Source organism: Papio anubis, chromosome 3 (genome assembly GCF_008728515.1).
Source record: "Papio anubis isolate 15944 chromosome 3, Panubis1.0, whole genome shotgun sequence".
Classification (NCBI taxonomy): domain Eukaryota; kingdom Metazoa; phylum Chordata; class Mammalia; order Primates; family Cercopithecidae; genus Papio; species Papio anubis.
The window spans coordinates 184,196,374-184,208,583 of record NC_044978.1 but is presented as its reverse complement, the minus strand read 5'-3'; the positions used below and the strand labels follow the sequence as shown (position 1 = coordinate 184,208,583).

At 62.8% G+C, this 12,210-nt stretch overlaps 1 protein-coding gene across 1 annotated transcript in view; it reads right to left on the bottom strand.

Moving 5' to 3' along the window:
• CPLX1 (complexin 1) overlaps nt 1–8,874 on the bottom strand; it is a 44,367-nt gene extending 35,493 nt beyond the window's left edge. The window contains exons 1-2 of the mRNA XM_003890927.4: nt 8,755–8,874; nt 7,135–7,244 (exon numbers count right to left, since the gene is read on the bottom strand). Of these exons, the coding sequence (XP_003890976.1) occupies nt 7,135–7,165 (31 nt within the window). The 5' untranslated portion in view covers nt 7,166–7,244; nt 8,755–8,874. The remainder of the gene's footprint in view (nt 1–7,134; nt 7,245–8,754) is intronic.
• Nucleotides 8,875–12,210: the final 3,336 nt, after the last annotated feature.

The window sequence follows — 12,210 nt, the reverse complement described above, 5'->3', positions numbered from 1 at the left end:
GCATCCGAGAAGCCAAGTCCCACACAGGACACTGGAGGCGCCGCCGTCCTCGGGGCTGGCTCACTGTCCACCTGTCATCCCTGAGCGCATTGGGCAAGGTCAGAAGAATGACCACAGTGAATTTGGTATAAAAGAAAGTTGGCTTTCGGCTCCTGTTCTTGCATTGCAGACAAGCCCACACCCCTCCTGAGAGCTGGGTGCCCAGCCTGGTGCTTGAGAGGCCCCAGTGCAGCTGAGCACAAGTCCAAGCCAAGCCCGGCGCGCCCCAGCCCTCGGGTGGAGGAGAGGGGAGGCACCGAGGCGCTGGAGAGGTGTTGTAGTGCCGGGCCGTGCCCGCCTGACCTGCTCACCTGCTGACACCCAGGGGCCCTGGGCCTGACTGGCCGCCACCGCCTTGCCTTGTCAAGCTGACTGTGGACCAGCCCCAGCCCCGCCACGTGCCTCAACTGCCACCGTCTCAGAGAGGCTGACGCGGTGGCCTCACAGGTCCCCGGGCCCCGTGTCCAATACACGTCCTGATTTCCTGCAGTGCTTCCTCCGTTTCGCACCCACGTTGACGTGCCACAAACACCTCTTCTCTCCTCAGCAACTCTGGTGGCTTTGCAGATCTTCATTAGCTTGCCTGGGATCAGACACTGGCCTGCGCTGGGGCCGGGGTCCTGCAATCATGGCTGCGGGCACTGCTGTCCTTGCCTGCGGAGCCGAGTGCCAGGCTCTCTGAGCGAGCACCTGGTCCTGGCTTTCAGGAGGGGACACGTGGAGACAGAGGCGAGGTGGACGTGCCACTGAGTGACCCAAGCAGAGCCAAGATCACTGGCAGATGGCGCAGCTGTCGGTTTCCAGGACAGTTGTAATCCTCGTCCCTCATTCGGCCTCTTCCGGTCACTCACATGGTATGGGTTTCCTGGCCTCAGCAGTGCGGATGGGGGGGCCCCGGCCTCGGGCTGCCCTGGGCACCTCTTTTGCTAAGGTGGATCAGGGCCAAGGACGATGACTCCGGGTGTTGTGAGTCCTGAGGAGGGGCCCGATGAGGGTCTTCACGTGCCTCTCCAGCCTGCACGCAAGGGTCGGGCATTCCCACCAGGGCAAGGCTGCCAGGCTCCCTCAGAAACATCAGGGCAGGTGCAGGCCAAGGAGCAACCAGCCGTGCCAACAGGCCCTGTTCCTGCAGAACTGAGAGGTGCCGGCCTGGCCGCCAGCCCCATCACACCAGCTGCTCCAGGGTGTGACCCCACAGCCTTCACCCTCCTGGCCTCAGTCTGCACAAGGCACCCTCAGCCCCGAGGGAAAGCCCAGGCTTGGAGCCAACCCCTCCTGCCTTGAGAACAAAGGGGACCCGGTGGGCAAAATGGGGGATCTCTCCCCACCCTGCTGGGCTGGCCATGCTGCGAAAAGCAAGCCAGAGGCCTCAGTCCCTGCAGGGACAGAGAGGCAATGTTCACCCTGATCCATAGAGGGAAGCACAGCCTGAAGACCCAGTGTCCCCAAGGCCCCCAGCTGCTGGGTGGGGACCGCGCTGGGGAACAGCAGCACAGGCAGGTCGGGGGGCTGGGGAGACTCTGGGCCAGAAAGGGGTTCCTCTGTCCCTCGGGCAGGATGAGGGTCCGCTGGGCAGTCCCCAGCCGGCAGCAGGGACCCTGTACTCCGGATCTTTGCCCACCTACAGCAGGAGCCCCACTGTCCCAAGGACAGTGCTGGACTGGATGGTGGAGCTGGAGGGTGGGGCCTCGCCTCATCCTGGGGGACCGCCTAGGTGAGGGGCCGCCGGGCACTCAGTGTCCCCCTCGTCTGATCTCTGGACCAGGAGACGCAGGTTCTCTGAAGTTTGGCAGCATTAGATTTGCCTGGACTCAATGTTCATTCTGAAGCTTTCATCAGTTCTTGTTCTGTCTGACATCCCAGCATTAAACGCTCGCGCTCCCCACGCGAGTCCAGCAGCGTCTGATGGCAGCAAAGCGTGACTGAAGTAGTCCTGTCAGGAGCTGTTGAAACAAACGCTCTAACCCCAACAGGAACGTCTTGCCAATCAATGAGGCAAAAACATAAATAACGTTGTCAGTTGAAGTGCATAATATCCGTTTTATTCCCAAGTTGGGGCTGAAGTATTTATAATTGAGTTGTAGCTTAATCAACCAAGAGTGTCCTCTCCGGATGAAAGGACTGCCCTTCATGGTTTCGGGAGGAAAGGCAGTTTCTCTGAAGTGTCCTTCCAGCCTCCCAGAAATCTGGGGTAAGAGGCATCTCTGCTGAACCCAGCAACGTGAATGAGCGCTCTCCTGACCACACGGCGTTTGTGAAGTCTGTTCTGAATGAGTGTTGGTATTTTACTGTCAGGTGTTTGCAAACTGCCTTTCAAGCACGTGCCTTGTTCCAAGGTGTCAGCCTGGGAAGGACACGCTGCTGGGGGATCACTGTCTAGGGCTTCTGCACCTCGAAGCCAAGTCTCCCCAAGTTGGGTGTGAATCAGGTACTGTGGGAGGCCTGCCCAACACCCGGCCCTTGTTTGGAGGAGGATGGGCCCACCTTGGCCCCCACCTTCCTCTTCTAGCTGTGGCGAGTAAATGGAAACCCTCCGTGAGAGTCCATAAAGACCACCACTAAACAGATGAAGGGGTTGCCCCTTAGCTCCTCTCTTTCCTTCCCTGACTATGGATGCAATGCTGGAGCAGCACCAGCCACTTTGAGACTGTGAGGAGTGGCTCAGAATGCAAGATCCACTGAGGATGAAGGTGGCACCTGATGGCACCAGGTCCCCAGTGGCATCACTAAGCAGCTGGGCCACCTCCTGACACATCATCACCCCAATTCAAGCCCCTCTCACTCTGATTGTTACTTGCAGCCAAAAGCATCTTCCCCACGTGGAATTCAAGAGCTTCTCTGGATCTGCGCTGTCCCTGCAGCTCAGCCCAGCCTGCAGCTCCACCGTCCTCCCAGGTCCAGCTCAGCCCAGCCTGCAGCTCCACCGTCCTCCCAGGCCCAGCTCAGCCCAGCCTGCAGCTCCACCACCATCCCAGACCCAGCTCAGCCCAGCCTGCAGTTCCACCATCCTCCCAGGTCCAGCTCAGCCCAGCCTGCAGCTTCACCGTCCTCCCAGGTCCAGAGAGCCTGGTCAGTGGCCCAGTGGGGCAGGAACTGGCAGAATTCCCCATTGCCTCAACCATCGGCAGCCTGTGGGGTCCCCAATAAACAGAGAAGGCTAAGCTCTAAACTGGGCAAGAAGAGAGAGGCAGGGGGGCCAGAGGGACCTCTGTCTGGGACAGGACGGACACCCAACCTTGTCCATGGTGTAAGTCTTGGGGGTGGACACTGGGAATCAGGGCAGGACTACCCAGATCCCAGCTGCCTCCATGGCCCTGCCTGAGGTCCCAGATGGTGAGTGCTGAGCCCCACTTTGGTGCCAGGAAGGAGGAAGGAGGTGCCCCCTCCATCCCCGTGGAGGGCTGGGGGAGATGCTGGTGTTGGCTGCAGTGTGGCTGAGGCATCCATGGCCTGGACTCCTGGCTCTGGTGGTCTCCGTTCACAGAGGGAGATTCTTTCCCAACTGCACCCCTCACCAGTCTCACGTGAACCCCCAAGGTGGACACCCCTCGCCAGCCTTGCATGAACCCCCAAGGTGGACACCCCTCACCAGCCTTGTGTGATCCCCCAAGGTGGACACTGGTGGCCCCCACAAGCCCCTTGGGTTGTTCCTGCTGAGAACTCACACCCCATCCCTACAGGGGTGCGGAGGGGCTCTCCGACCGTGGATGGTCCTCGAGGCTCTCCCACAGGGCAGAGCCCTGCACTTCCTGCTTGGGCCGTCCACGAGACGCTTCTCGTCCACCCCGGCCTGGGTGACCACAGTCCTCCTCCTCACACCAAACCCAGGACCATGCCCCTGAGGTGGGTTCTCCCCAGACGTTCAACTCCTTCCCTCCCCATGTAGGACTGGACACAGAACCCAACACCGCACCACTCTCTGGGGACAAGGACAGCTTCTCCACCGAGCCCAGGCCAGGCTGCGCCCCCTGGGTTGGGCCTGGATGGGTGAGGGGCACTCACTGCAGGACACTGCCCACCGTGACTGAACCACCGGAGTCACTGGACCTGCCCACTAGCCGTCCCCACACGTGGCAGAGCCGAGCATGGGTATGTCCTGCCTTGGGCTCCGTTGCTGGGGCTGTCAGAGGCTCTCCTGAGTGTGTCCCGCTGCCTCCCACGCCCCCGCCCCCGCCCCACTCTGCACCCCACCCTCTCCACATATGCATCCTGCAAACCCTCTCCCACCTGAAGCCCCTGCCCGCCTGCCCCGCGCACTCCCGAGGACCTGAGCATGTTTAAACAGGGTGTTGTCACATCAAGGCGGAAGGACGGGAGAGTGGGTGACTGTCGCTTCTGCCGAATTTAGCCCTGTAAGGGTCTGTAGTGATCACAGCACCCACAGGTGCCACGTTCCTCCACGATGTCCACCGAGCTCCCAGGCCGTGTTTCTCCCAGGCCGACTTTCTGGCCTGAGGAAACCAGTTTCTTTAAATTACTCCCATGAGGACCCTGGATCCGAACCCACATGTTGTGGAGGGAGGCCCGGCCCCAGTTCAAGGTCACTTTTGCTGCAGAGGAGCCTCCTGCTCCCCTGTGAGCGGTCACCCCAGCAGCCACCGTGCTTCCTTCCCTCGGTGGCCCCAACAGGGGCCCCTCCTTGAGACCTAGGGTTGGGTCAGATGAGCAGGCCCTGGGCCACTCACTCCTCGGCAAGACTCACACCTGCAGCCCAGCCTGCCGTGGACAGCCCCCGAGTGGCCATGATTTAACTAGGCCACCTCTCAGTGAGGCCCATTCCCCTGCCCAGAGCCCCCAGCAGGTCCTCACCTCTTCCTCCTCTCTGCTGCGCCCTCTGACGGGCATGCACGTGTGCGTCTGCCGTGCTGCCTGCGCTCCCAGCCCTGACTCCTCTTAGCAGTTCATTTCTCATGCATCTCTCTCCCCACTGTCTCTCCCTCTGTCTCTGTCTCTCTCCTCTGTCTCTGTCTCTCCCTCTGCCTCTGCCTCTGACGTGCCTTCTGTTTTCACCTGTCTGTCCCTGTGCGTGCTGAATAACACATTTGTGTCTTTTTCTCTGTCTGTTTCTGGGCTGTCATTTTCTTTCTCCAGCTCCCCCCTCCCTGACCCTGTTTCTGGGCTCGCCTCTCTCTGAACGGCTTCCCGGGCGCCTCCTGCTCCCTCACCTGCCAGTTTCTTTGTGTCCGGGGCTTGGTCTGTTTCTCAATACTTCTCTTGGGGTCTCTGCCAAGCTCTGTCGTGCTGTCTGGAGGTCCCCCCATTTTCCATCTCTGTCTCACTCTGTCTCACTCACACGCATCCTGAGACAGCAACGACGAGGCTCGCCGGGTAAGGGACAGAGGCGCAGAGGCAGAAAACAAGGTCTCGCCTGGGAGCCCCCCACCAGCTCCCACCCTCAGCAGTGCTGGCTCCGAGCCTCACGTGCTCTGCAAAGCCAATGTGGGGTGCTCTAGGCAGCACTCAGCGTGGAACCCCCTGGGGTCCGCTGGCTGCCCCTCTCAGCTCCACCACGCTGAGGGATGCCTGCCCCGTTGCTGCTGCAAGAGAAACTTTGGGCTGCCATGAAACAAAAAGGGAATTCAGGCTGGTAATTACCCAGCTAATTTCAGTCATGTAGACAGCCAAATAAGATATTTCAGTTTTCTTACAAGCCCACCTCAGGGCCTGAATTAGCCACCTAATTAATTATCTGTAACAGTCTGGGACTCCCGGGGTGGAACGTGCGTCCCTCCCAGCGCAGATGCAGGCTAGTCCCTGAATCACGGCCCGGTGACGCAATCATTATAATTAGACTCAACCTGCAGCTTACCCTTGACCACGAAATCTCCAGGATGTGGCCCCAGGCCAGGCTCAACACCTTTTCATTTAATTTGTGCTGAGTGGAAGCACAGTCACCCACCAGGAGACAGCCAGGCAGGCAGCTCCTGTCCTGGGGGAAGCGGCACCTGCCCTCTGTCCACCCTTGTCCCTGGCCCCTCGAACCCAGCTGGCTCCCCCACTGCAGAAATGCTCCCAGGCGGCCTGACTCCCACCAAGGTGTGAACGGCAGCAGGTCAGGATACTCCCCTGTGGAGGCCACCCAAGTAAGGCGTCTCCAGTGGTAGAATCGGGCACCGGCCACAGGTTCCCCTCACAGGAGTTCTGGGCACTGGTGCTGCACCAAGGAGCTGGGGGAACATAAGATGGATGGCTCTGAGCAAAACTGAGACTCGCCAGGACAGCCCTGAGGCCTAAGTTGACCCCATCAGCTCTGCCGGGACACGTCTGTACCAGTATGGCCCAGGCCCTGCCCACCTCCTGGACTAGGGACTTAGCCGCTGCCCTTGGCATGGTCTTTGGCCACAATGAAGTGGGGACGAGGTTCCCTTCAAATAGCAGACAGCAGGTTGGAAGGGGGCCTGCCCCCACCCCAGTACACACAAAAAAGGCTGCACGTCCCGCCTGGGAGGCGGTCGAGACACACAAGTTGTTCTGGGCCTTTTCCTTTGCTCCTGTAACCAGCAAGCCCTGGCTCCCTGAGGACGGCACTGCCTCACCCAAGTGAAACCCACAGAGTCCTCGCCAAATGCACAGGCCAGCTCTGTCCCCACACCTGTCCCTGAGGCCGCCGCCTGCATCCTGCTCTCCCACCGCTGGGCCCTCCTCACCCGAAGGAAGCCCCCTTGGGGGCTGCCCAGCCTGGCCACTTAGAATTGGCCCTGCAAAGCCTACACCAGGGTGTCCACCCTCCCCTAGGACCTGCATCAGCGTGGTCCATGGGCTCTGCCCCGACCACAGCAGCGGGGCAGAGTGAGCTTACAGGGCAGCCCCTATCCCGCCAGGGACACCAGTTCTGTCTCGGGGACACGAAAAGGGCTGGGCTGGGGGCGCTGCTGGGCACGGTCCTTGCTCTTCTGCCTCAGGCGCTGCTGGGCACGGTCCTTGCTCCTCTGCCCCAGGCCCCAGGCTCCTCCACACAGTTGGTGGCTGTGTGGCTGCAGGGGCGCTGCTGCGGTGCGCCGCTTGAGGAGCAGCTGGTGTGGTGGTCTCTCCATGTCTGCCTGTCCCAGCGGCCCGGCCCCTCAGCCCCTCCCCACCCCACCTCCTGCTTCCTACCTCCCAGGGCCTGCTTCATCACGAACTCCATGGCGATTGCTCTGATTCCACAGCGGCTCCTCCAAGGGTCAGAACTCACATGCGAGTGTGGCCAGGAGTGAGTGTTCTTCCTGGGGGAGAGTGAAGTGGTCACTGGTCACCCTGAGCAGGCCTCTGCCTGGCCTTCCCCAGAGACCATCATTCGTGTCCCCCTAATACCTTGTGGGCTGGACCCTCCCCACCAGGAGCGGCTGCTTGGGAAGTCCGTTCGTGAGGGGTTTCTGTCCCCACACCCAAACCAGGACCCCAGAGGACCTGAAAGTGGTCTCCCCAGCTCCTGGGGTGTCTGAAGCCCCTGCAGGGAGGGCTGCTGACAGCTTAGGGGGTAACGCTCAGAGGCGACTGGCGCCAGGCTGCGGAAGCAGGGGCGGGGCCCAGGGGGCGTTTGAAGGTGACTGCTCTGCTCTGCAGCTCCGTGTCTGGAGCAGCGCCTCCTTGGTGGTCCGGAGCCCAGGGCAGTGGAGAAGGGTTGGGGGTGGGTCTTTGAGGGGCTGCCCTTCAGGGCGGGCTCCTGTGGCTTCTGACCAGGCAGGCTTGGGTCACCCTATCCCTGATGGCACTGCAGTCAGTGTGTCCCCCACATGACCCACGTAGAAGAGATCGGGGTTGGGGAGAAACTTCAGGGGGATCAGCCTTCGGGGAACACATGGGAACGGGGACCGAGCACTCCCGCCTCCCGAGATGTGCATGGGGTGGGGTGGGGCGCTCTGGTCCCCTCTTGGGAAGCCCCTTTCTGAAATCACAGCAGCCGCAGTGCGCCCCCCGCGTTTGTGGGGTCTTTCCTTTCAGGGAAACCCAGGTCCCTGGAGAGACACTGTTAGACGGTTCACCCCCCGCTCTCCGCAGAGGAAGGGGACTCGCGCGGGGACTGGGAGGGCGGCGGGTGGGGAGCGCCCCTCGGAGCCTTTGCCGCAGCGCCGATTCTCCTCCAAACTTCTCCCCTGGCTCCCGCGGCGCGGGGAAGAAGGGCACCGCCGGGCCCCGCACACCCGCAGGGCTCCAGCCCCGCCGCACCCGCACCCTTCGGCTTTGCGGGCGGGCGAGCGGCCCTCAGGCGGGAGCGCGCCAGGAGAGGAAAGAAAGAGGGCGAGGGAGGAGAGGGGGAGCCTCGGAGACAGGAAGAAGCGAGGAGGAGGCCGGGCACGGGCCGGGACCGCGGGGGCCGCTTCAGCACCGCGGCAGTGGACAGCGCCCGCCCCGGACCCCGAGCGCGCGGAGCCCGGGAGAAAAGCGGGGGCCGCAGGGAGAAGCCGGGGACGGGGGGAGAAACGGGGACCGGGGGAAGAGGCCGGGGCGAGGGGGAGAAGCCGGGGCCGTGGAGGAGAGACCCGGGGAGCGGAGGCCGGGGAGAGACGCGGGGCGAAGCCGGGGCCGCGGGGAGAAGCGGTGGCCGGGGACGAGAAGCGGTGGCCGGGGACGAGGAGAAAAGCGGGGGCCGGGGGGAGAAACGCGGGCCGGGGAGGAGAAGCCGGGGCCGGGGGGAGGGGCGGGGGGCGGCCGGGGCCGGGGAGGAGAAACCGGCGCCGGGGGGAGACCCGGGGAGCGGAGACCGGGCGGGCGCTGCGCTCGGGGCGCGGTTACCTTCCCGGGGCGCAGGCGGTCAGCGGCGGGGCGCGCTCGGGCCGGCTGGGTCCATGTGGCGCCCGGTGAGCTGCGGCGGCGGCTGAAGGGCACAGCGAGGAGGGCGCGTCACTCGGAGGCGCTCCCCGCCCCCCGCCCGCGTCCGAGCGTGACGAGCAGGGGGAGGGGAGCGCCGAGGGGCGGGGCCGCGGGCGCCGGGCGGGGGCGGGGGCGGGGCGGGAGCGGGGGTGGATCCGAGTGAAGCGCCCCCGTCTCCTTCCAACTCCGCCCGGGTGCGACCTTCCCCGGCCTGGGCCTGCGACCCCTGCCCGCCCCTGATCTGGGCGCCCCCGGCCCTGCCCCCGCGCCCCGAGCCCGACCATGCGGGCGACCATGCGGGCCTGCTCCCTACAGGGTCCGTACCGGGCCGACGGGTGCGAAACCCTCGGGCGGAGAAGTCGCTGCCTCCCGGGCGGAGGGGTCAGGGGTTAGGGGGAGTCGCTGCCCCCCCATTCTCCGGGGACCGTGCCCCTGAGCGCCGCCCGCCGCCCCGAGCCCTCTGCCCGGACCTCCCCGCATCGCAGGGCGCGAGAAGGGGGCCCCCAGACCCCTGAAAACCCACCAAGCCCCTCGCAGCGGGAGATCCGCAGGTCGGCCTGGGCTGACTTTCAGTGTAACAGACTCGCTGTTTCCTTTAGCGGGACGAAGGCCGGAGACCCCACCGCCCCCTCCCCCGGTCCCCAGGATTTCCTCTGCGGCGACGCGGCACTGCGGGAGAGCAGGGTCGCCGCAAGGTCGGCTCTCGCTCTGGTCCGCCCTGCGGTCGGGTCCCTGCTGTGCAATGTCGGGCGCCGGGTGGCGGGAGGGATGGGGCGCACCGGGACCCTAGAGCTGCCCTGTGCTCCTGGTGGTGAGTGGGGGTGGGTGGAGAGTGGGGGCCGCTGCCGGTGGCCGCCACATTAACTTGTCAGTGTCCCCTCCGGGCTGAGTCCCAGGGAGTCCGCTGGAGCTGGGAGGATGCGGTCTCTCCCCCGCCCTCAGCCCCATCCCCTCCCGTGCCACGTGTTTAGCCTGAGCTCAGGAGGACTCAGAAGCCTGGACCCCCCAGCCTTGGCCCCAGCGCCTCTGCCCCGTCCCCACTCCTCTGCTGACCTGGCAGGGGATCCTCCGCAGAGGAAGGGAGCGCTGGGGGAGAGGGAAGGGTGATGGCACCAGGGCCGAGCCCACGGGGGCTCCCCGAGGCAGCGAGAAGGGGCATGGGCCTGGGGGTTCACAGGCAACCTCCTGGAGGGGGACCTATGCCCTAGGACTGGGGTCTCTTCAGCCTCCCTGGCGTGGGCACCCCCAGCACCGTCCCTTCCTCTCTCCTTGGATCTGAGCCAAGTGGGCTCAGAAGGTTGGGCCCAGGGACAGGAGGCAGGACGTACACCCAGGCCCCTTCCTGTCAGCGACCCCTGGACCCCCAGTGGCCCTTCAGGTCATCTCCACCTCCCCTTGTCCGAGGCCTCAGTCCTCACGCACCTTCAGCTGGATACGCTATGGAGTGGACTCTCTGTTTCCCGATGCCTGGAGGCCTGACCTGAGCCCCAGCCTGGTCTGCTCAGTCTGCCTCCTCAGGACCTGGGAGGGGACAGCAAGGGTGAGATGTTTGGGTCCAGGAAAGAGGTCGCTTCTCGGCCCTGGCACTTTCTCCCTCCGTCCCTAACTGGGTAGGTAACCCAACAGCTAACCCTGAGAGTGACCCCAGAGAGGACCCCTTGAGCCCAGAGCCAGGCTCACGACTGACCCTGCCACCTGCACAAGCTGCATGCAGGGGAGATGCTGGTGCCTTTGGGACAGTCTGCATAGGAGTGCAGGGAGTGCAGGCTCCTCCCAGCAGAAGGGTCCAGGGGTCTGGGCTTCAGCACTGGACTCCTAGGCTGACTCCTCTCCAGTTCTGTAACCCAGGCCAGGCTGCGCTCCAAGCACACCGGGAGCTGGGGCCTGGGGCACGGAGGACAGAGACCCTCTGTCAGCCTTACGTTCTGCCCCGTCTTCCTCTGCCTCTCTCTCTCTGTCTCTTTCTCTGTCACTGTATCTCTCTGTCTCTGTGTCTTTTTGCCTGTCTCAGTCTCTATCTCTGTCTCTGTGTCTCTGTCTCTTCTTTCTCTGTCGCTGTATCTCTCTGTCACTGAGTCTTTCTGCCTGTCTCTCTCTCTCTCTTTCTTTCTTTCTCTCTCTTTCTTTCTTTTCTTTCTTTCTCTTTCTTTCCTTTTCTTTCTTTCTTTCTCTCTCTCTTTCTTTCTTTCTCTCTCTCTTTCTTTCTTTCTCTTTCTTTTCTTTTCTCTTTTCTTTTCTTTTCTTTTGAGATGGAGTCTTTTTTTTTTTTTTTTTGAGACGGAGTCTTGCTCTGTCGCCCAGGCTGGAGTGCTGTGGCCGGATCTCAGCTCACTGCAAGCTCCGCCTCCCGGGTTCCCGCCATTCTCCTGCCTCAGCCTCCCGAGTAGCTGGGACTACAGGCACCCGCCACCTCGCCCGGCTAGTTTTTTGTATTTTTTTAGTAGAGACGGGGTTTCACCGTGTTAGCCAGGATGGTCTCGATCTCCTGACCTCGTGATCCGCCCGTCTCGGCCTCCCAAAGTGCTGGGATTACAGGCTTGAGCCACCGCGCCCGGCCGAGATGGAGTCTTGCTCTGTCACCCAGGCTGGAGTGCAGTGGCGCGTTCTCGGCTCACTGCAAGTTCCACTTCCCCGGTTCATGCCATTCTCCTGCCTCAGCCTCCCCAGTAACTGGGACTACAGGGGCCCGCCACCTCGTCCGGCTAATTTTTTGTATTTTCAGTAGAGACAGGGTTTCACTGTGTTAGCCAGGATGGTCTCAATCTCCTGACCTCGTGATCCACCCGCCTCCGCCTCCCAAAGTACTGGGATTACAGGCGTGAGCCACTGCACCCCTCCCTGTTTCTATCTTTCTGTCTCTGTCTCTGGGTCTTTCTGTCTCTGTCTCTTCTTTCTCTGTCGCTGTATCTCTCTGTCTCTGGGTCTTTCTGTCTCTGTCTCTCTGTGTCCATCTCTCTCTGTCTCTGCCTGCCCCCGTTGTTACTTCTGTTACATCCAGCCATGCATGAAGCGACCCTTCTCAGCTCTCACACTTGTCTAGGTCCTAACCTGGGAGTGGGGGGCCCAGCCACAGCTTGGGGGAAACAGACAAGGTTGGTGACTGCCTTAGGTCAGAGTGACAGGTGCCCTGGGGAAGGGAAAGTGGGCATCTGCTGGAGGGCTTGAGGGCGGTGCCCACTCAGGGTATGTGAGCCTGGCCAGGGCTGCCCAGCTGGGGTGAGGGTCACAGGCTGCTGACCAGGAGCCACCCAGGTTCCACTCCAGCGGCAGAGGGAGGTGACGCAGAAAATGGTCTCTGCCCAGCCAACCTCCATGGGCCAATTGGCCATACCAGGGCAGGTGCAGTTGGCCCTTTGAGGGCCCAGAGGAGGCCCTGAG